Source organism: Saccopteryx bilineata, chromosome 7 (assembly GCF_036850765.1).
Source record: "Saccopteryx bilineata isolate mSacBil1 chromosome 7, mSacBil1_pri_phased_curated, whole genome shotgun sequence".
NCBI lineage: Eukaryota > Metazoa > Chordata > Mammalia > Chiroptera > Emballonuridae > Saccopteryx > Saccopteryx bilineata.
Window position 1 is genome coordinate 81,715,486 of NC_089496.1, and position 24,676 is coordinate 81,740,161.

Sequence of the window (24,676 nt, forward strand, 5' to 3'; positions counted from 1 at the left end):
TAACAAAAAAAGCTGTCCTCTTTCATATAGTGGCCTTTTTAATTAAAACCTATATTGTCCTTAAGCTAAGAATATTAACCTTTTTCAACTTTAGTCATAAGATGTGCATAACTATTATTAGGCAACCAGTTACACTTTTTCAAAACTTAATAGTTTTTTTTTTAGAGCACTTTTAGATTTACAGAAAAATGAGTGCAAAGAACAGTGATCCTTCTCACAGCTTCCCCTATTAATACCTTGCATATTTGTTACAGGGAGCCAATACTGATATATTGCTATTAACTACAGTCCGTAGTTTACATTAGTGTTCACTGTGTTGTACACTCTATGGGCTTTGACATAAGTATTAGGACATGTGCCCACCGTTATAGTATTATACAGAATAGTTTCACTACCCTAAAAATCCCCTGTGCTCCAGCTACTCATCCCACCCACCCTCCATCTGAATCCCTGGCAATTATTGATTTTTTTAAATTTATTGATTTAGAGAGAGAAAACATAGATTTGCTGTTCCACTTATTCATTCATTGGTTGGTTTATTTATTTATTTATTTATTTAATGAAAGTGAGAGAGTCAGGAAAGAAGAGAGATGAGAAACATCCACTTGTAGTTGTAGCACTTTAGTTGTTCATTGATTGTTCTCATATGTGCCTTGACATGGGGGGCAGAGGGCTCCAGCTGAGCCAGTAACCCTTTGCTCAATCAAGCCAGCAGCCTTTGGGCTCAAGCCAGCGACCATGGGATCGTGTCGATGATCCCATGATCAAGCCAATAACCCTCTGCTCAAGCTGGTGAGCCTGCACTCAAGCCTGATGAGCCTGTACTCAAACCAGATATGCCTGCATTCAAACCAGATGAGCCCACACTCAAGCCAGTGACCTCAGGGTTTTAAACCTGGGTCCTCAGCGTCCCAGATTGATGCTCTATCCACTAAACCACCACCAGTCTGGCTTATTGGTTGATTCTTGTATGTGCCTGACCGGGGATTGAACCTGAAACCTTGGTGTATCAGGGTGATTCTCTAACCAACTGAGCTACATGGCAGGGCTCATTGATTTTTTTTTAATGGCCTCCATAGTATTTCCTTTTTCAGAAAGTTATATATTCAGGATCAAAAGTATATAGCCTTTCCAAACCGGTTCTTTTACCTAGCAATACACATATAAGGTTCCTCCAGTTCTTTTAATGGCTTGATAGCTCATTTCTGTTTATAGCTGAATAATATGCCATTGTATGGATTTATCACAGTCCGTTTATTCATTCACCTATGGAAGGACTCCCAGTTGCATTCAAGTTTTAGCAATTATAAATAAAGCTGCTCTAAATATTTGTGTGTAGGTTTTAGTTTGCACATAAGTTTTCCCCTCATGTGGGTAAACACCTAGGAACACAATCGCTGGATCGTGTGATAAACCTATGTTTAGCTCTGTAGGAAGCTGCCAGACTGTCTTCCAGAGTGGCTAGAATTAAAATGACTGGCTGTACCCAAGTTGGTGTCGGCATCGAGCAGCTGGAGCCTTGCTGATGGGAATGTAAAAGATGGTACAGCCACTTCGAAAGGGAGTTGGGCAGTTTCTTACAAAACTAAATATACTCTTAACATATGATCCACCAATTGCATTCCTGGTATTTACCCAAGTGAATGGAAAACTTATGTATACACAGAAACCTGCACACAAATATTTATTGTTACACTTTTAAAGTAAAAAACACCTGTAATTTAAGGGTTCATCTGCACTCTCTGAAAATATAAAAATGTAAAAGTAATTTTCAAAAACCAAAGTCCAACTTCAGCCTAAAATCCCCATTTGAATGTATGTGTAGTTCTCCTCTAATACCGAAGCTCACGGGTTTTCAAGATCGATCTAGCTCTCTCTTTTATTTTTTCATTGATTGCTTTTTTTTATTCCTCTGCTACGTGAAACCAGGAGTAAGCACTGAGTTTGATGGCTTGTTTAGACAGATTAGTGAAGAGTTACTACAGGCTAAGAATGCCACAACACCGTTATCTCCCAAATGAACTTTGTGAAAGATGTTGGCTGGTTTGTCCATGTTCTGTGGATGGTTCTGTTTCAGATTTGTTGACCAGAAATGTTTCGGATTTGGGGTTGTTTATTAAGAGTAAACAGCAGCTGTCGGACAACCAGAGGCAGATCTCTGATGCCATTGCTGCTGCAAGTATTGTGACAAATGGCACTGGGGTTGAGAGCACATCCCTGGGCATATTTGGAGTTGGCATACTGCAGCTCAATGACTTTCTAGTAAATTGCCAAGGAGAACACTGTACTTATGATGAAATCCTCAGCATAATCCAGGTATGTACTTGTTTCGTGTGCACACATGTGTAAAGCCTCTGACTATGCTAATTATTTCCTGCTAAACATTTATTCTTTCTATACTTCTTTCCAATGGCTTAAATTCGGGGCAGAAACAGAGGGTATTTTGTTCGTTTGTTTGTAATATCAAATACATAAGTGTCATTCTTCAATATCTAATTACCATAGGTCCCAAATCTTCTCTTCCTCAGTGACTATGATAAGGAATCAGTGCATTAGTAGTCTGGGTTTTCGACCCCTTTCACAAATATTTGTTAGCTTCTACTATGGGCCTGGCTCTGTTGCAAGACCTGGGAATATAGTAGCACATGAGGTCAGGTTCTGGCCCTCAGTGCAGCTTACATTCAAGTGGGTGAGGCAGACAGTAAACAAATAGAGGGTGGGCAAACATAGGTTGACAGTTGTTTGTACGGAGAATAATGCAATAACTAATAAATAGTAATACAAGGATAAACTCGGTCTCATGTGCTCACAACTGTAAACCTAACTTTTGCCCCACCTTGCAGAATGTAGTTTCAGGTCTCAGTGGGTTCTGGAAAATACTGAGCAGAGTTAAGGGGATGGAGTGGTGCGAGGAGGGCTGAGGGGAATAAACAAAGGCCACTCGGAGGAGGTGACTCTCGGGCTGAGCCCTGAGTGAGTTAAGCTATTGAAGGTCGGAGGAAGGAACATTCCAGGCAGAGAGTAGCAAGCTCAAGGGCCAAGGCAGCAGCAAGCTCGGGGTTTATGAGAGACAGTAAAAAAGCCGTGTTTAGGGAGCCACGTCAGCCCGAGGGACAGCAGTGAACGTGGTTTCAGACAGATAAGCAAGGACCCATCCTTCTAGGCAGTTAGGCCACGGTAAGGAGTTGGACTTCAGTCCATGAGAAATGAGAAGCTGACAGACATTTCTGAGCAGAGGAATGAGAAACATGACTTGATTTCTGTTTGTAAGAGGTCACTCTGACTCCACTGGAGAAGGAACAGAGCTGGGGAAGGAGGGAAAGCAGAGAGACCACGGAGGAAGCTTTCACACGTAACCCAGGCCAGATACGGCGATGGCTGCAGCCCGAGGGTGGTAGGCAGTCGTGGGCTGAGACTGCTCGTTGTGGTGCCGCCGCGTGCAACAGCATTAGTGTGGGCTTTCAATCTCCCTTCTCCGCCAATTGGGAATCAGTGGGTTAGCTCTCCAGGAGTTGGATTTGATCATCGGAAATACTTAAAATATAAGATTATTATTATGTGCAGAGTGCTCACTGTAATGTTTCAGAGTATAAGCACTATAGGAAGTGTTCTGTGAGAATAATCTCATTTCACCTCTTACCAACTGTATGGTAGCTGCTACTGCTATCCCCATTTTCACCTGGATAAACTGATACCATATGTTTTCATATAAATCAGCCTTATTCTTTTCTCTTGCTCTCCTTTTTTTCTCTTAAGTAAATATGCTTCGTATAATAAACTCACTTATAATAAATGTTTTCTTTTGGACTAAAAAACTACATCTTAGCACTACATAACTAAATTAAATTAGTTCAAATATTTGGTTTAGATGTTTCCTGATGAAAACAGAACAGCTTTAAAAAATGATGTGGTGGGGGTTTTTTTCCCCTTAGTTTCCTTTACCTAAATAACACATTTTCTGTATCCCTTGCAGAAGTTTGAGCCTAGCATCAGTATGTGTCATCAGGGCCTAATGTCATTTGAAGGATTTGCAAGGTAACTTTAAAATATCTTTTGCCCATTATTTAAGAGTATATATTTTTCCAATGCAATCCTAAGAAAATTTGTTTTCTCCCAGGTTTCTGATGGATAAAGATAATTTCGCCTCAAAAAATGATGAGTCACAGGAGAACGTTAAAGAATTGCAGCTGCCCCTCTCCTACTATTACATTGAGTCTTCACACAATACCTACCTCACAGGCCATCAGCTCAAAGGAGAATCCTCAGTAGAACTCTACAGCCAGGTACTGAGAATTCCACTTGGAATGTGGTTTTCATTAAATCTTGTTTATGTAACCCCCAAAGTCACAAAAACCTGACCCCAAACTCCTATGAAGAACTTACAAACTACTACATGTGAAATGATGTGTGGGAAAGCAACCTATACATACAGTTGGGGTTTTTTTTACTTCTTTTTTGTTTTCTTTTCCCCCCCATCTATACTTAACCTTTATTCCGGACAACCAAAAAAAAAAAAAAAGAAGTATTTGTTTGAGACTCATAGCTCTTAGATCTTGGTCAGCTTGCCCTACTCCTACTAAAATTAGATTTTCCCATGGGAAAGTTATCTAATCGCTTCCCTAAATACTAAATAAATCAATATATTGTAGTGGGAAAGCATAGTAGAAAATGTAACTCTCTATGAAGTTATTCTCAAAATATTGGTTGTTTAGCTTTGTAGTTTGTTAGACTGTCCATCCCTATGGTAACCAACTTAAGGGGAAAAAAATCTGTACAGACTGTAGGCACCGTCCCTGTACACTGAACTCAGGGGATGTCCTGGGAAACTCAGCAGGTTTTCTGGACTAGAAAAAGCATATATTTTTTAACTAAACATCCAACTCTCAATGATCTGCATGTCATTTGCCTCCCTGTTGTATTTTCTGCAACTTCCTATTCCAAGTGTGTGCTGCCTATTTTCTGCCCTCCTCCAAGAAGAGGTAATCGGTCAGGAAGGAGCTAGGTTAGGTCCAGGGAATATAAGCGTGTGATTGAGCGGGAGGGGGCAGTCCAAGTGTGAAAATTGCCATTGTATTGTTTATACACTCAGCAAACCGGAGATTCCTTTGTTCTCCAGATTAGTCGAGATATGTGTCAAACCTCTGTCCCAAAGTTTATCTAGTATGGAATATGTGTCCTAAACTCTAAAATCTAAGCAACTTTTATTATGAAATGGAGGCATGTCCTTAGATTAGTGATTTTCAAAATAGAAGTACTGTCAAGGGGCCTCAGCTGCTGACCCTGAGATGAGCAAGCAGTAGGGCAGGATGCGTGCCATACCCCCCCCCCCACTGCAGCTAGAAGTCCTGCTCTTTTATGTGCTGCACATACTGGCCCTGTGTTTGCACAGAGAAGTCCAGGGTTCAAAAAGTTCTAAATCCATTGTTCTAGGGGGGAAAAATGAAGAAAGAGAGAATTTCTCCCAAGAAAATAAGCAAACACCAATTTCCTAGCTTTTATCCCTACTTCACTCCCCTGTTTGATTTCAAAGAGTTTTTAACTCCTTAAGATTACACACCAAGTAGAGATCGTCACAGCTTTTGAATAAGGCACAGAAACTCCTCAGACAGACTCACAGAGATGATGAAACCTTGTAAAAAATCTCCCTTAGATTTTATTTCTTACCACTCTTTCCCCCAGCCCTTCTAATGACCTGCTAACATTACTGTATGTGACAGATGGGAACAGAGAAACAGTCCTGTTTTCACCTGGAATTTCCAGGGCGGGTTTTCCTTTTCTAGCCATAGATGGAGGTCTGAAGGTCATGTAGACTCTTTTTTTTTTTTTTTTTTTTTGTATTTTTCTGAAGCTGGAAACGGGAAGAGACAGTCAGACAGACTCCCGCATGCACCCACCAGGGGCGATGCTCTGCCCACCAGGGGGCGATGCTCTGCCCCTCTGGGGCGTTGCTCTGCCGCGACCAGAGCCACTCTAGCGCCTGGGGCAGAGGCCAAGGAGCCATCCCCAGCGCACGGGCCATCTTTGCTCCAATGGAGCCTTGGCTGCGGGAGGGGAAGAGAGAGACAGAGAGGAAGGAAGAGGGGGGAGTGGAGAAGCAAATGGGCGCTTCTCCTGTGTGCCCTGGCCGGGAATCGAACCCGGGTCCCCCGCACGCCAGGCCGACGCACTACCGCTGAGCCAACCGGCCAGGGCCTGAAGGTCATGTAGACTTTGACAAAGACCATTATTAGACTTTTCATGCTGAAAAATCATCTCGTCTGCAGAGATGAAGCAGCCTGGTGTTTCAGCTGGTAGATTACCCAGCACTTTCAGCCCGAACAGCACACCTCTGGAAACTCCAGCCGCGGGAAGAAGCCGGTAGCCTTGGGAGGCTAGGCCACAGGACAGGCACAACCTGGGAGGGTCGGGCACCCAGCAAGACTGGGTCCTGCGTGCTGTGCGATGGAAAGAATCCAGAAAATATTTTGTATGAAATATTTTTTCAACTTTTGTTTTTAATTGATTGTGTTGCCATGATTTCAAGTGTCCCACTCAATATAACCATCCTCTACCCACAGCATCATGCCCCCCACGACAAAAATATTAAAATAAGGGGGATTCCACTATCTGAGTTTTGTTGTAGCAGTTCTAGTGGCCCCTAGCCCCCAGTTTTGGAATGCTGTCACATGGTCATAATTATGTGGATTCTTAAATCAGGGGCTTAGCCCATTCACAGATATGTAGTGCTCTTGGTGTGGTTACCCTTTCAATATCCTTTCAAGACTATTCTAAACAACAGCCTGTAAGCCGATTCTACGGAAGAAGAGGTTGCTTCAAGCAGACATTACAGAGCTACAGTCCACACACACTTTGTCAGGAACTCTGCTTCCAACTCTAGGTCCGGGATAGCAAATAGGCATCATCTCCTCTGATTCGCTGGTAGTGTTTCCTGGAGCACTTTGCTGAAGAGGTAGTGAGATAACATATCAAAGTTTAGGGATTAAGTGTGCTGTGATTGATTACTGATGTCTGTTAATGGTTTGGGAGAGGCAAGTTTATGGATTATTTTCCATCTCTGCTCTAGATGATGTTCCAGGATCAAACAGCAAGGCACATCCTTGAGAACTCCTTGCTTGTACTCTTCTTACCTGCTACATGCCCATAGCAAGTATAATAATAGCCGGTGGCAGAATCTGGATCTAAATGGAGAGTTGATCCTATTTGGCTTCTTATAAATGTTTGGTCAGTTAATTAAAAAATCAGTGTCCCCATTTCCTCTGGGGTGTGGCATCACCTCCACTGACATCTGCCTAATCAGGCATCCCCAAACTACGGTCCGCGGGCTGCATGCAGCCCCCTGAGGCCATTTATCCGGCCCCCCACCGCACTTCCGGAAGGGCCACCTCTTTCATTGGTGGTCAGTGAGAGGAGCACTGTATGTGGCGGCCCTCCAACGGTCTGAGGGACAGTGAACTGGCCCTCTGTGTAAAAAGTTTGGGGACCCCTGGATAGAGCACCAGCCTGGATCTTTGATTTCAACATGTACCATGTATGTCTAGGTCCTTTGAGGGACTAAAGTTGCTGGGGAAATGGTCCAATGTTTTTACTACCAAATTCTACTTTCCAATGGTGTTCAGCTCTGCTAAGCACTCTCCACCTTCATCGGTTCTTTGTCTTCCTCACCCCTAATGGACTGTGGCGCCTTTGGTCAGGATGCAGTGTTTATTTTAGATCGCATGCCTTTCTGCTTTAGCCCGGAATGTGAACACCTATATATAGAATCATGTGCTGGGTTAAATTTGAGGCTTTGTCTCTATTTGCTCATCTGGAGTGGATTTATTCATTGATCACACAGGTCCTCCTGCAAGGCTGTAGGAGCGTAGAGTTGGACTGCTGGGACGGAGATGATGGGATGCCCATCATTTATCATGGACATACACTGACAACCAAGATCCCCTTCAAGGTAATGCTTTACAACTTTCTTTAAATCACATCCCCAAGAGTCATTCTCTTCATTCGTCATTTAAATCAGTGACTTCCAGATTATATCTTAGGCCGGAGGTTCTTATCCTTACTCTGAAGACCACAGAATTGTTTAGTGTTGTGCAGGATGCACACGTGTTTGTTTTTCTGGGAGTTGGTCCAGAACTCTTACTAGATACTCATTCAACCAAACTTTAGCTACCATTACCTTAAACTAGTTTTCACATAATAATACAGGGGTTGGCAAAAGTAGGTTTACAGTTGTGAGTACATAAAACACAGAGTTTATCCTTCTGTTCTATTGTTTGTCTTCTTGCCATACAAACAACTGTAAAACAACTTTTGCCTACACCTGTATTATAATTTTTACATCATATATGATATATAAAATTCAGGGGCTGTTCCTTTTTTTATAGAAATTAAATGTCATTTGTCCTGTTGTCCTGCTAACAGAGGCCAATAACATATGTAAAGAGATGATTCAATAATTAACATTATAAAATAATAAGAATGGTTCTACTTGGGAGTTGGTCACCCAGTAAGACTGGTCTCATTTAATTATTATTTCAAATTATAAGTAGTTTATTAGCTAATTATGTAATTATTATCCTCATTCAGAGGGTCTTTTTTTTTTTAACAAAGATTTCTTTTTTTTTTTTTAATTTTACTTATTTTTTACAGAGACAGAGAGTGAGTCAGAGAGAGGGATAGACAGGGCCAGACAGACGGGAACGGAGAGAGATGAGAAGCATCAATCATTAGTTTTTCATTGCGCATTGTAACACCTTAGTTGTTCATTGATTGCTTTCTCATATGTACCTTGACCGCGGGCCTTCAGCAGACCGAGTAACCCCTTGATGGAGCCAGTGACCTTGGGTTCAAGCTGGTGGGCTTTTTTTTTTTTTGCTCAAACCAGATGAGCCTGCGCTCAAGCTGGCAACCTCGGGGTCTCGAACCTGGGTCCTCTGCATCCAAGTCCGACGCTGTATCCACTGCGCCACCGCCTGGTCAGGCTCAGAGGGTCTTTGACTGTGTAACATCATTTTTCTCTGAACTGTAGCTTGCCTGGTAAAGAACATTATTCTTTCTGTCATATGTGAGATGATGGGCTAAATTGCATTTTCTCTTGAACTCATTTTCCTATTTCAACTCTTAAACTTTACATTGAGGGGATGAGGCATTGATGATTGTGTTTACATACACACATAAATATATGTAGTGTATGTCTTATTGCCCCAAGTAGTAGATTATAAACTCCTTGATTGCAAGAAGGTATTTATGCCTACTATGATATTTTTGATGCTGTAACTAGAACAGTCTATTTTACCTACAACATATGTAATATACATATATTGATTTGTTAAATTCAGCACACTGATGACTGTTCCTTATAGTATGTGAACAAAACTCAATATGATCAGTTTAATATCTTTTAAAAAATAGCTCTATCCTCTTGTTAATTTGAAAGCACATTTGAAAATATAAAAACCACTTTGTCCAGAGCCTTCTGGAAACAGTAATTTAGATGCTTCCTGACGCTGTAAGTGCCTTGCCTTGCGGCACCCTGAACAGAGATCTAATGAGGTATCTAATAAGACAGACTCCGATGAGCTGTTTTGTCTCCCATAGGAAGTGGTCGAAGCCATTGATCGCAGTGCCTTCGTCAACTCTGACCTGCCAATCATCATATCAATCGAGAACCACTGTTCATTGCCTCAGCAACGAAAAATGGCAGAAATTTTCAAGGTCAGTTTAGCTAAGAAGCAGGGTGATATCTTTGGTCTTTGTCTTGCCATTGCAATTGAGTTTTATATGGCTCCACCCTGGACCACACCACAACTGGACCTCAACCGTGAAGCATGTACGGTTAGGATCGCGAGGACCTGAGAAGTGGGGTTCCCTGGAAGCCTGTGCTTTCTCCTGGCCAATCCATTGTTTCAGCTGCAGGAACAGAAGCACTGTTCTGTGGTCTTCTCTGGAGGTAAAGAGAGGCCAACTCTCCAGTGCTTCTGGAACCACAGATCAGGAATGCCAGGATATGCCAGTTGTTTGTGGAAAAGCAGAAAATATATCAGGCAAGTAAATCAGATCTTGTGGCCCACACCACAGGTACGGGGATCTGGGTATGGGGATCCAAGTTAGCAAAGAGCTCACAGCAGCTGCTCTGTTCACACTCAGCCCTGCCTTATACAAGGAAACTATGAGGCAGGGTCAGGGGCAAACAGTCCATCATCCTTTCCCTTCCTCCCCTGGTAGAGGCATTTGTGGAAACATGGCTCTCAGTGGGAGGAATGGACATAGCCAGCAGGGAATGTCCTCAACACTAATGCCAACATACTGATATTTCATACTGTCTTTACTTTGTCATCATTTAGAACAGGGGTCCCCAAACTACGGCCCGCAGGCCGCATGCAGTCCCCTGAGGCCATTTATCCGGCCCCCGCCGCACTTCCGGAAGGGGCACCTCTTTCATTGGTGGTCAGTGAGAGGAGCATAGTTCCCATTGAAATACGGGTCAGTTTGTTGATTTAAATTTACTTGTTCTTTATTTTAAATATTGTATTTATTCCCGTTTTGTTTTTTTACTTTAAAATAAGTGCATTGTGCACAGGGATTTGTTCATAGTTTTTTTTATAGTCCGGCCCTCCAATGGTCTGAGGGACAGTGAACTGGCTCCCTGTGTAAAAAGTTTGGGGACTCCTGATTTAGAAGAATGCTCTCTAAACATTTTTGGTCATATACTCCTAACAGTAAAACACTAAAACATGTATTCCTGTTGTACATTTATTTGTATATATAATATATTGTATATATTATATCCTACTTAATAACATATTTTATATATTAATAAAACATACAAAAAGTAGAACATAAAGGGGAATAACAAAAGATAAAGTTAAAAAATAATTTTAAGTACTATTACTTATTAATGGTTAAAAAAAACCCTTTTTGGTCTCATTAAAAAACATTGAAGTGGCCCTGGCCAGTTGGCTCAGCGGTAGAGCGTCGGCCTAGCGTGCAGAGAACCCGGGTTCGATTCCCGGCCAGGGCACACAGGAGAAGCGCCCATTTGCTTCTCCACCCCTCCGCCGCACCTTCCTCTCTGTCTCTCTCTTCCCCTCCCGCAGCCAAGGCTCCATTGGAGCAAAGATGGCCCGGGCGCTGGGGATGGCTCTGTGGCCTCTTCCTCAGGCGCTAGAGTGGCTCTGGTCGCAACATGGCGACACCCAGGATGGGCAGAGCGTCGCCCCTGGTGGGCGTGCCGAGTGGATCCCGGTCGGGCGCATGCAGGAGTCGGTCTGACTATCTCTCCCTGTTTCCAGCTTCAGGAAAAAAATGCAAAAAAAAAACCAAAACAAACAAAAAAAAACATTGAAGTGAATTTATTATTTATTGTCTAAAGTTTTCATGTGATTGACTGACTATGCTTCATTATTTCTGAAATTTTGAATGCCTTGCATCAGGAGATTCTCCTCATCCTCAGGGACCTTCATGAATAGCTTCTGACATGCGGACTGAGTGAGGGAGCCATTTTCAATCTGTGCATTCAACATTAATAAGCTTCCATTTTTGCTTTTTTTTTTTTAAATTAAAAACAACTAGATATATCAACTGCCGTATTTCCCACCATCGCCCCAGTGGATCATTCTGTGCCTGCCCCCACTACCCATTTCCTTGAAGGACACACTTTCCACTTTGCAGACCAGTGCTCAAAATCTTTGTGAGAATGGTGTCTGGTTTTGTGTTTGTTTGTTTGTTTTTACCAAATGGTAAATTCTCCTTATCTTTCATCTCTGTCCCTACTCCCTACCTACTTCAAGGTTTCTATCCTTTTGACTTCTTACCCACATCTGGAATGGACCATATTCTACAAACCACAGTCTCTAACTGAATCTCTATTTTCTTCTTTACTATTGATACATCAGACCCAGAATGTTTTCCTAAAGAATTAGAGCTTGCCCTGGCCGGTTGGCTCAGCGGTAGAGCGTTGGCCTGGCTTGGGGGGGACCCCGGTTCGATTCCCGGCCAGGGCACATAGGGGAAGCGCCCATTTGCTTCTTCACCCCCACCCCCTCCTTCCTCTCTGTCTCTCTCTTCCCCTCCCGCAGCCAAGGCTCCATTGGAGCAAAGATGGCCCGGGCGCTGGGGATGGCTCCTTGGCCTCTGCCCCAGGCGCTATAGTGGCTCTGGTCCCGGCAGAGCGACACCCCGGAGCGTCCGCCCTTGGTGGGCATGCCGGGTGGATCCCAGTCAGGCGCATGTGGGAGTCTGTCTGACTGTCTCTCCCCGTTTCCAGCTTCAGAAAAATACCAAAAAAAAAAAAAAAGAATTAGAGCTGGCTCTGTCTAGAGAATGGCGAGACCTCTCCTCCTTTCCTTCCAACCCCCTCCCTTCCTCCCAGTGAGAAACTATTGGGGGCAGGAGTTCACAACTTCTTTCCTACTTCCACTTCCTAAGATTTTAAAAACAGTTCAACGGTGCTGAAATAATTCAACTGTATCTCAGATAAAAAGCGTTGATTATATTTTTTTTTCTTTATTCTTTTTAGACTGTGTTTGGAGAAAAACTGGTGGCAAAATTCTTATTTGAGAGTGATTTCTCAGATGATCCGATGCTTCCTTCACCTGACCAACTTAGAAGGAAAGTGCTTCTTAAAAATAAGAAGCTAAAAGCCCATCAGACGCCGGTGGATATCTTAAAGCAAAAGGTAATCTCTTGTTAAAGAGGTTATGAGTATGCGGTGGGCGCAGAACAAAGATATTAATGCCATTCGAAGCTTTCAGATGACCTGCTAGGAAACTAGTTTTTGAAGATTGAGTTTCCTTGAATATTTGGCTTTGACTTGCCATTTTATAGACCATTCACCTAAAATTTTATTTTTGTGAAATTAATTTCCCGTGTAGAATGTACCTCTGTTGTTACATTTATTGTGAGTGGCACAATGTCTGACTCTTGTCTCTAGACCTGGGCTTCATGACTGTCAGCCCCACAGTGGTTGTCGTAGTCCCCGTAGGGAGAGCCTCCTGTTGGTAGAACACTTGGACCTGGGGCCGGAAGTCCTGAGGTCGGCATTGGAACCCTATTAGCAGTAGCCCTGTGGTCCCAGCATGGAATTGGCACAGTGCATCACTTGTGGACTTCAGGGCACTCCCATGCCTGCCCTGCCGTGGAAATCCATGCGATGCCACAAGCGGCACAAACCCACCAAGTAGGATGGCCCTCACCTAAGGATCCCTGAAAAAGTTCAGTCCAGGACCGCTGCGTCCGTATTCCAGGTTGCACTTACTTGTCCCACAGAATGACAGCTGCCAAAACTCCGCCCACTTTTGAAACTTAGAGCAACCACAAGTTGCTATGCCAACCTCAGCATCCCACAGAAGAAGAATGACACAGTTCCAGCAGCAGGGACAGCTCAGAACTAAAACTAGATTGTGTCCTATAGTTTTAATTTCTCTCTGTGTCATCACCTCCAAGCCTCTAGGCCCTGTTCCAGTCCCATGTTAGCGGTTCCCAGAAAACAGAAAATTTAGCAGAAGGATTCTATAAGCCCAACAAATTTGGAACCTTTGTCCTAAGTCATTAATAAAAGTATGAAGTCAAATTGAATCAAATGTCCAGTTTGATCTAGCTGAGTAATCAATTTGAAGCAATCATAAAATCTTCTACACGTTCTGATTTGTACAACTCACATGTGTAGCATGCTGCTGGAGAAAGAACTTTAGGCAGGGTTCTAGCCACTGGCTCTTTCACAAGCCCACCACGTGGCCATGGGTCGATCTTTCTGGGCATCCATTTATTCAACTGTAAAATGAGACTGTTACGGTAGCTAACCTCAAAGGAATCTCCAGACACTAAAATCTCACAAAATCTTTCCCAAGATGAATCATGAGACCCCTGTCAGAACTGCAGACCACTCTGTAAACCTTTTTTTTTTTTTTTTTTTGTATTTTTCTGAAGCTGGAAACGGGGAGAGACAGTCAGACAGACTCCCGCATGCGCCCCACCGGGATCCACCCGGCACGCCCACCAGGGGGTGATGCTCTGCCCACCAGGGGGCGATGCTCTGCCCCTCCGGGGCATCGCTCTGCCACGACCAGAGCCACTCTAGTGCCTGGGGCAGAGGCCAAGGAGCCATCCCCAGCACCCGGGCCATCTTTGCTCCAATGGAGCCTTGGCTGCAGGAGGGGAAGAGAGAGTTAGAGAGGAAGGAGAGAGGGGGTGGAGAAGCAAATGGGCGCTTCTCCTATGTGCCCTGGCCAGGAATTGAACCTGGGTCCCCCGCACACCAGGCCAACGCTCTACCACTGAGCCAACCGGCCAGGGCCTGTAAACATTTTATTATTCCACTTCTCAGGCTCATTTCCAGTGTTTCTTGCCATTCTAGAATGTTATTGCTTCTCCAAGGGGCTCCTTGGAGCATCTTGTCATCAGCTCTTCTAATAAATACCAGGGAGTTCTCAGATTGTCCAGCTCACCTGCAATGGGATTCCAGGTGGTCCAAAGTGCAGGCTGAGTTAGGGGCTTACCGTATTTCCCCATGTAGAAGACGCACCGTTTTCCAAAATATTTGGTGTCAAAAAACCGGGTGTGTCTTATACAGTGCTCTTAGATTTTTTTACTTGCATTTCCTGATTTTTCGTGCGCTCATAGTCGAAGACAGTGATTTGTCATCAGACACAGATGAGGACAAGCTAATGGATGGGAGTTTTGACAGTGATGAGGAGTTGTATGAATTTTATGATGAATAAAACTTGAGTTCAATAACTGTATGTAATTTTTTTTTCTTCAAATTTTGGGCCCCAAAATTAAGGTGTGTCTTATACACAGGATTGTCTTATACATGGGGAAATACGCTATGTTGAATCTCCTGCTAATCTTGGTGATTCCCCAACAACCTAATTGCTCCTTCCAGGGTGGAGGGAAGGTGAGGCCAGAGATTCCATTGTCTTTAGACTTACTCTCCCGAGCGGGAAAGTAGGTGTTCACAGAAAGTACCTGGAACCAGTCCCGCCCAGCAGATCGCTGCTGGTCAGGTCTGCCCTAACTGGGGCAGCTCAGGATTACTGTGGATCATCTATGGTCATCAAACATACTTGATTCAAGTATCCTTTAAAAGAATTTTTTTAATTGATTTTAATTTATTGTGTTTACATAGATTCTAGTGTCAAGAATTTTTTAGGCCCTGGCCGGTTGGCTCAGTGGTAGAGCGTTGGCCTGGCATGCAGAAGTCCCGGGTTCGATTCCCGGCCAGGGCACACAGGAGAAGCCCCCATCTCCTTCTCCACCCCCCCCTTCCTCTCTGTCTCTCTCTTCCCCTCCCGCAGCCGAGGCTCCATTGGAGCAAATATGGCCCGGGCGCTGGGGATGGCTCCTTGGCCTCTGCCCCAGGCGCTAGAGTGGCTCTGGTCGCAACAGAGCGACACCCCGGAGGGGCAGAGCATCGCCCCCTGGTGGGCAGAGCGTCACCCCCTGGTGAGCATGCCAGGTGGATCCTGGTCGGGCGCATGTGGGAGTCTGTCTGATTGTCTCTCCCCGTTTCCAGCTTCATAAAAATACAAAAAAAAAAAAAAAAAAAGAATTTTTTAGATTATGTACTTCTCTCATACATTTCCCCCCTCACACTGTTTAAGTACCCAATCAGCCAGTCTTACATTTGGTCAGAAAAAGTCTTCTTTTTTTTTTTTTTAATTCAAATAAGTATTGTATTATTATTTCTGGGATGACGATCTCACTTTTGAATTTTAATTCTACAGTAGGTGTGTGAATGGACAGGCAGAGGAAAACAGGGAGGGAAGGAAAGAAAGATAGGTGAATGGATAGACAGACGGACAGAGATACAGACAGACAGACAGATAAGGCATGGAGCCTGGCACATGTTGGGCACCTGGATGACACACGAAGCTGCCCTCTCTGCTTCTCAGGACTCTCCTAGGAGCTCCAGATTCTCAGCTGTCCCCTTGCTGCGTTGGGTGGTGTCTCAGCTTGTCTCAAGCATTATATTGATACTAAGGTTGTTACTTGATAAGTGAGAGTTATGTTTTTGCTTGTAAAGTAGAAGAGGGGCAGTTATGAAAAGAGGATGGAAAGGGAGAACTAGCCAACCGTAAGCTCAGGCAAGCATGTTTTGAAGAATGCAAATAGCTTGAAAATCTTGAATTTAGAATTTTTTTTTTAAATATATGAACCTGCATATCCTTAGAAGTCTTTGCGTATCCTAGGGGTACACCTGGCCCATTTTGAAGATCACACACAGCCCTAAGCCAAGAATTACAATTCAGCTACCTTTAGGGGCCAAGAAACAAATACGAGGAGCCAGCTGGACCCATATATGACAGTGGAAGTGGCGAGGACAGGAGTGGGTCACGCATGCTCTCGTAAATGAACAGCTCTAATTATATTCTTTTAAAAACACTGTACCAGCCAAACAAATCTAGTCTGGAAATTAAGTTGGCCCTGAGGGCCACCAGTTTGAGACTTCTGCTAGGTCTTTGTTCAGATATTCACTCTCAAAACTGCTCCAGAAGGTGTGGCATTTACTTGGGTCAGAGACCATGTTACAAAAGCCACTCAATTATAGCCGACCCTTTGACTATACAGGTTTGAACTGCATGGGTGCATTTATATGGGGCCTTTTTTTTCAATACTGTAAATGTATTTTCTCCTCTGTATGATTTTCTTAGTAACATTTTCTTTTCTCTAGTTTATTGTATTGTAAGAATATAGCATATAATACATATAACATATAATATGTGTTAATTGGCTGTTTATGTTATTGATAAGGCTTTGTATCAATGGTAAGCAATTAATGGTTAAGTTTTTGGAAAGTCAAAAGTTATACTGGCTTTTCAACTGTACAGGAAGTCAGCACCCCTACCTCCCATGTTGTTCAAGGGTCAACTGTATACTACAGTGTGTTCGTAAAGTCATGATGCACTTTTGACTGGTCACAGGAAAGCAACAAAAGACGATAGAGGCCCTGGCCGGTTGGCTCAGTGATAAGAGTGTCAGCCTGGCGTGCAGGAGTCCTGGGTTCGATTCCCGGCCAGGGCACACAGGAGAAGCGTCCATCTGCTTCTCCACTCCTCCCCCTCTCCTTCTTCTCTGTCTCTTTCTTCCCCTCCTGCAGCCAAGGCTCCATTGGAGCAAAGTTGGCCCAGGCGCTGAGGATGGCTCCTTGGCCTCTGCCCCAGGTGCTAGAGTGGCTCTGGTTGCAATGGAGCAATGCCCCAGATGGGCAGAGCATCGCCCCCTGGTGGGCATGCCGGGTGGATCCTGGTCAGGCGCATGCGGGAGTCTGTCTGTCTGACTGCCTCCCCATTTTCAACTTCAGAAAAATACACACACACAAAAAAAAGACGATAGAAATGTGAAATCTGCACCAAATAAAAGGAAAACCCTCCCAGTTTCTGTAGGATGATGTGGCAGCATGTGCGCATGCGCAGATGATGACGTAACACCGTGTATACAGTGGAGCAGCCCATGGTCATGCCAGTCGAGATGTGGACGGTATAGAGGAAAGTTCAGTGTGTTCTGTGGCTCGCTAAATTCGAATCTGTGACCAAAGTGCAATGTGAATATCGGCGCATTTATAACGAAGCGCCACCACCACATAGGAATAACACTACTCAGTGGGATAAGCAGTTGAAGGAAACCGGCAGTTTGGTGGAGAAACCCCGTTCTGGTAGGCCATCAGTCAGTGACGAGTCTGTAGAGGCTCTACGGGATAGCTACCTAAGGAGCCCTAAAAAATCTGTGCATGAGCCCACATCGAACTGCACTGAATAGGTATAAAACTGTAGAGTTTTTCTTTTATTTGGTGCAGATTTCACATTTCTATCGTCTTTTGTTGCTTTCCTGTGACTGGTCAAAAGTGCACCATGACTTTACGGACACACTGTATTAGCACTAGCGCCTGGCCCTCCTCAAACGCTGCATCACCAACTCACTACCTAGTATTTGAGGCTTATTTTCCAACAACACTGTTCCTCTGTGCTATTTTCTTTACCCAGCAACTCCTGCCCACTTCTCCCTGCCAAGCACACACAGCTGCCCTGCGCAGGCCTCTATGATCTTCCAGATGTGTTTGAAGGTTCTCGGAGCTGTCACTTTTCCTGCAGACAGCCATTTGCAGTTACTGTGCGGCCTCCATCCCACTAATGAATAGATCGTGTTGTCACAGAAGTCTTCTTTATGTTGAGCCCAAATCCTCCTTCCTGTTCCTCCTCCTCTTTGGCAGTACTTTGTCCTTCCGCAGCTGTGCGGGCTAATTGCATATCTAGAAAGCTAGCATGTGTCTCCCCTCCAGCTTTCTCTTCTCCAAGCTAAACATTCTTGTTGTGTCAGCCGTTCCCCACAGGATATGACTGCTAAGACTTTTCACTTTTCGTTAAGAATATTTTGGATAGTCTTAAATCTGTGGATATTCTTGAATTTGCCAGGCTTCTAACATGATTTCCAGAACTAAGTCAATGCTCTACTAGAGTCTGACAGTATGAGGACAGTGAAATCATTACCTCTCTTAATTTGAACTTTATAGCCCTGGCCGGTTGGCTCAGCAGTAGAGCGTCGGCCTAGCGTGCGGAGGACCCGGGTTCGATTCCCGGCCAGGGCACACAGGAGAAGCTCCCATTTGCTTCTCCACCCCTCCGCCGCGCTTTCCTCTCTGTCTCTCTCTTCCCCTCCCGCAGCCAAGGCTCCATTGGAGCAAAAATGGCCCGGGCGCTGGGGATGGCTCTGTGGCCTCTGCCTCAGGCGCTAGAGTGGCTCTGGTCGCAATATGGCGACGCCCAGGATGGGCCGAGCATCGCCCCCTGGTGGGCAGAGCTCGCCCCTGGTGGGCGTGCCAGGTGAATCCCGGTCGGGCGCATGCGGGAGTCTGTCTGACTGTCTCTCCCCTTTCCAGCTTCAGAAAAATGAAAAAAAAAAAATAATAATAATAATAATAATAATTTGAACTTTATACCTAAGCTAATATAGCCTAGAACTCTTCTCACTTTTAAAAGGTTTTAAGATTTTTTTTTTTTTTTGATTTACAAAGACAGAGTCAGAGAGAGGGATAGATAGGGACAGACAGACAGGAATGGAGAGAGATGAGAAGTATCATTAGTTTTTCGTTATGACACCTTAGTTGTTCATTGATTGCTTTCTCATATGTGCCTTGACCGTGGGCCTTCAGCAGGCCGAGTAACCCCTTGCTCTAGCCTGCGACCTTGGGTCCAAGCTGGTGAGCTTTTTTGCTCAAACCAGATGAGCCCGCACTCAAGCTGGCGACCTCGTGGTCTTGAACCTGGGTCCTCAGCATCCCAGTCCGACGCTCTATCCACTGCACCACCACCTGGTCAGGAGACTTTTAAAAGGCTTTAATGCATACCAGGCTCATAGTGAGTGTGGGAAACAAAAAGGGGTCAGTTATTTTCACAGGGACTGTTCTTCTGCCTCGTCTCCCCATTTTTCCAGGTTTCTAGTTCATTTTAAACTTCCATGTGCAGGAGCCTCACATTTATCTCTGTTAAATTCACTCTTCTAGGTTTTGGTATGTCATCGCAGCATACGAGATTCTTTGTGAATTTTGACATCTGTAATCAATGTCTTTATCGGCAGTTTCTCAAACTGTGCCTTCATCCCAGGTTGCACTTGAGCCAGAGAGCCAACCAGAGAGCGCTGGGGTCCTTCTCACAGACACTCCCTGGAGTTGAGTGCTTATCACCCCCGGCTGGTGCTCTCCTTTCTTGTAGCCCACATTTCTCCAGAGTCTCCTTCAGCTTCTTTATTTGTGGAATGGAAAACGAAGATCTGCCTGGCCATTTATGTGACTTTTTCGAGGCCACCCCTCTCCTAGTGGCAGAGCAGGATTCAGACTCAGGTCCTCAGGAAAGACCCTCTCAAACCTAACACAGAAGGCAGAATACACTGATGGAGGCCCTGGCTGGTTGGCTCAGCGGTAGAGCATTGGCCTGGCGTGCGGGGGACCCAGGTTCGATTCCCGGCCAGGGCACATAGGAGAAGCGCCCATTTGCTTCTCCACCTCCACCCCCACCCCCTCCTTCCTCTCTGTCTCTCTCTTCCCCTCCCGCAGCCAAGGCTCCATTGGAGCAAGGGTGGCCCGGGCGCTGGGGATGGCTCCTTGGCCTCTGCCCCAGGCGCTAGAGTGGCTCTGGTCGCGGCAGAGCGATGCCCCGGAGGGGCAGAGCATCGCCCCCTGGTGGGCAGAGTGTTGCCCCTGGTGGGCGTGCCGGGTGGATCCCGGTGGGGCGCATGCGGGAGTCTGTCTGACTGTCTCTCCCCGTTTCCAGCTTCAGAAAAATACAAAAAAAAATTAATTAATTAATTAATTTAAAAAAATACACTGATGAAATCACTGGAACACTTTTACAAACAGATTCTTAGGTCTCAAATCTGCCCAATGAAAGTGAGAATTCTCAAGTAATCTATTTCAAAATCATTCTTATCCTCCTGGAAGTTTGAAAGCACTGTTTATCTGTTATTTTCCACAAAATGAATTACCTTATCCAAAAAGCCTACGGAGATTACTGTGTGAGAGGTTTGTTAGTAAAACCACGCTAATGCCTTCTGAACACCTCCTTACTCTCTGTGCTCCAACCACCAACTAATTAACCATCCATTCTGAAATTTTGTCAGGTAACTTGGCATTTTCTACCATATAATTTCCACAACTTACCTCTTCAATGTAATCCCATTTCCAGTCTGTTAAGACTGCTTTGAAACCCTCCTTCCCTCCTGCTCTGAGTTCCCGAGGAAGATTGACAGTCCGACTTGGGAGGTCTTCGTGCCTGGCAGGTTGTGGGTGTGGGACTGGTGATCTGTGTTCACACCAGGCTGGGCTAATGGATGCCCCCAGCTCCAGTGTGCTCAGACCCAGCCCCTAACTCAAAAGGCCCGGGTCATTTCCAAAAGAGGAACTCATGCTCAACAAGCATGGACTGAGTCAGAGCGGGATTTCAGAAGCCCTCCCTCTGCCTCAGGCTGTTGCTGAGGCTCTTACTGAACTCCCCTAAGGACACTCCACCAGCTCTCCAGTGTTCCGGCCGTGGTCTCCTGAACTCCAGCTCGCGAGTTCACACTAAATAACGGGCACTATGCTAGGGTCTGTGGGAACAGAGCAGAGTAAGACCTGCCTCCTGCCAAGCCCCGTCTCCTCATCTGACTCCTCACTCTAACCCCCTGACCTATATCTGATTGTTGTTTTTTTGTGTTTTTTTGTTGGGTTGTGTTTTTTTTGTATTTTTCTGAAGTTGGAAACGGGGAGGCAGTCAGACAGACTCCTGCATGCGCCTGACCGGGATCCACCCCGCACGCCCACCAGGGGGCGATGCTCTGCCCATCTGGGGGCATTGCTCTATTGCAACCAGAGCCATTCTAGCGCCTGAGGCAGAGGCCACAGAGCCATCCTCAGCACCCGGGCCAATTTTGCTCCAATGGAGCCTTGGCTGCAGGAGGGAAAGAGAGAGACAGAGAGGAAGGAGGGGGGAGGGGTGGAGAAGCAGATGGGCGCTTCTCCTATGTGCCCTGGCCGGGAATCGAACCCGGGACTCCTGCACGCCAGGCCAATGCTCTACCACTGAGCCAACTGGCCAGGGCTTGAATTGTTTTTGTTCAAGGGTTAGGATCCTGTTTTTCTGCCTCAGAATAAGATATTGCAAAGCACAGGGATGTCAGCTTAGACTACCTCTCCCACACCTTCACTGCTGGCAGTATTCGAACATCTAAAGGACCTTAGTCTTTGCGTGGCCCCACTCCTAGCATATAGTTCTCACGTTTTTCTGCCAGTAGGCCAACCAGGATCTTGGTATCATCATTCCCAGCACTGGCTTTACCTAGAATGCTTGCTGCGTGGAAACCCTTCTCTTATCCGTGACAAACAGACATGCATTTGTGCTCACTGGTGCTTAGAGAAGAGTCCCCAAAGCTAGGAAGAATGCTAATTCTATGAGACACTCAGAAAAGAGATTTAAAATTCCCTGATTAAATAAGTATGGGAAATGCTGTACTGGAAATCTAAGTAAAGGCCCTGTGAGTCTCCACAGTAGGAATGTGTTTCAATTTGTTTAAGCTGCTGTTTCCAAGCTTCCATGGTGTTTTGTGGTTACTGTAATTGTCAGTTTTTACATAACAGCTAGTGTTCCATAAAACCCACTTTGAGAAATCCCAGCTTAGACAATGTTCAGTTATCCAGACTGGGTATAAATACAGACACAGCCTAAACTCTATCTTCCTTATGTATATATTTCTATTATCAAGGTAATATAACCACAATCCAAGAAGATTAGGAAATAGAGAATTATTTTTAAATATATATAATTCCAAGGCCAAAACAACCTGTAATATAGAGATTCTCAACCTTAATAATATCCAGAAATAGAATTCAGGGCTCCAGGGAACTGCAATGAAAAAAAATTTGCGTCTTCATTTTCATTAACCTTTAACTGAAATTTAGCATTTCCTCCGATTATAAACGGTAGGGAACAAACCACAATGACATTGGCAGTCCCATGCCTTTGTCATCAATACAAATTGCAGATTTTTCATATTATGTCACAGTTGTTGCTACTGTCTCCAAGAATTATGTATCCTATCACTATTTCAAAAATGTTACTTGTCTTAACATTATTTATGTTTTTACTATGTTAATAAAGAAATGCATGTTCCTATGGCACGAATTTATTTCTTCAACATTTGGTAACTGTATTCAACATTCTTTTTCTTTTATATATAATCTCATATATTTGATTTTATGCATTTAAAACATCATTCTGAGAAGGGATGATGTTTTACCAGAATGCCAAAGGGGCCTGTGCCACAAAAACAGGTCAAGAATCCTGTTGTGTTTACATTTAATAGTTAGCCTTTTATGCATGTCATTTTATATCACTGTGTGAGTCATACAGATATTTCACAAGGGATGTAGAAATGTACAGGGATGGGAAGAAGTAGGTTTACAGTTTGTTTGTATGGAAAAGACATACAGGTTATGATTATTATAATAGCATTATTAATTCGAAAGACTGTCACAGTGCGACTGTAAACCTACTTTTGCCCACCCTTTTATATTATATATTTTTATATCCATACATGTTTATATTTACATGCACAAATATTATATACACACATAACTTTTTCTCTATTTCTGATTATTTCCTTATACTAGGTGCCCAGACATCTATTTATTCCTGTGTCCTGTGAAATCGCCTGACAGTACTTCTAGTCAAATATAAGGCACATGATCTCCCTAGCAGCACATAACAACTTTTTGGAAGTTTCTAAGCCCATTTTGTTCATCTAATGGATGGTTCAGATAAAAATGTTATTTAAATCAACAACTATTCTTTCGGTCTGTTCATATAAATTCTAACATTCTTCTCAAGGTCAGAGGCCTGTAGATATTATTTTAAGAAGGAAAAAGAAAAATGACTTCTTAGCAGAGATTTATGTTCCCTAAATTGATGGACTGGTTCACTTCATCATTGGGGATTGTTGGGGATTCTCTGAAGCGCCGCGGTGTCTCCTGGGTGGCTTCCTCGGGGAGCCATGATCCATTGGGATTTTTCCTGAAAATCCCAGGATGCCTCTTGTAGAGATGGTAAGATTCATCTGATGAGTCACCTGGTACTTCAAGTGAATTTAGATTTTTGTTTCCTTTCCAAATGAATCAAATAGGATAAGCCACTTCTAATGACTCTTGTAAGCATAAGATGGCCATTTTGAAAGCTTTAAAGGAAAGTTTATCATCTTCCGTCTGTAATTATTGATGTCTTACAGGCTCATCAGTTAGCATCGATGCAAGCTCAGGCTTATAATGGTGGGAATGCCAACCTCCCACCTGCTGCTAATGAGGAGGACGAAGATGAAGAGGACGAGTATGATTATGACTACGAATCCCTCTCTGATGGTAAGAGAAACAGACCCTATGTTGTGTGCAGGGAAGTGCCTGGATGATTTTCTATTGGAGTTTTTTGGTGGTTTTTTTTCCCCCAAAAAAATAAGTTTGGCACTCCAGAGAGCAACATACAGATTATTGTAATATATTGTCCAAGAGTTTCTGAATCACATCATTTAATAAGGAGAACCAAGTGAGCCACTATAGCCACCACTCAAAGAAGAAGAAGGTCTGGGAAGCAACACAGGGGGCATTCCTAAGTGGGTTTCCAGAGGAAGAGGTGAGATTGGGATTTCTCTACTGTTTCAGATTCTGGCTTGACTGATGCTCTTGGCAGAAATTGTGGACTGTGGCTGAATCTTGGCTGTCTCCTGCACCACCTGCAGGGGGCAGCATCATGTTTTGTACTCTGCTCCTCCTTTTCACAGCTTTCACTCCTGCTTCCTAGGAGTATGGAGAAGAAAGAAGAAGCATTGCTTCCTTACCCCACTACTCCCCTTCTCTCATTACTAAGCAAACAAGATATTTTCTTCCAGTCCCACCAATAGGACAAGACATGGGTGATGGCTAATGGTGCAAAACAAAAATGTCACATGAATGATGTTACCTAGAGGTTACAGGTGAAGGATTCTTCTTACATGAGAATTAAGTTTCAGATGTGTTTTATTTACACTAAATTAGTATCATTTATGATAGATTGCAAAATGTTTTCTCAGGTACCATTGCTGATGGTAGACTGTTTTATTTTGGCAACTTCTGAAAGACAACAATGTATTATATAGTAAGGAAAAGATGCCAAAGTTCCTATTTACATAAACA

General features: G+C 44.1%; 1 protein-coding gene across 4 annotated transcripts in view; it reads left to right on the forward strand.

The window, feature by feature from the left end:
* Positions 1 to 24,676, forward strand: part of PLCE1 (phospholipase C epsilon 1) — a 415,629-nt gene that overhangs the window by 338,371 nt on the left and 52,582 nt on the right. For all 4 annotated transcript variants that reach the window (XM_066238785.1, XM_066238784.1, XM_066238788.1 and 1 more), the window contains 7 exons: positions 2,078 to 2,316; positions 3,974 to 4,035; positions 4,118 to 4,283; positions 7,835 to 7,942; positions 9,592 to 9,708; positions 12,512 to 12,670; positions 23,740 to 23,869. In XM_066238785.1, coding sequence (XP_066094882.1) covers positions 2,078 to 2,316; positions 3,974 to 4,035; positions 4,118 to 4,283; positions 7,835 to 7,942; positions 9,592 to 9,708; positions 12,512 to 12,670; positions 23,740 to 23,869 — 981 coding nt within the window. The remainder of the gene's footprint in view (positions 1 to 2,077; positions 2,317 to 3,973; positions 4,036 to 4,117; positions 4,284 to 7,834; positions 7,943 to 9,591; positions 9,709 to 12,511; positions 12,671 to 23,739; positions 23,870 to 24,676) is intronic.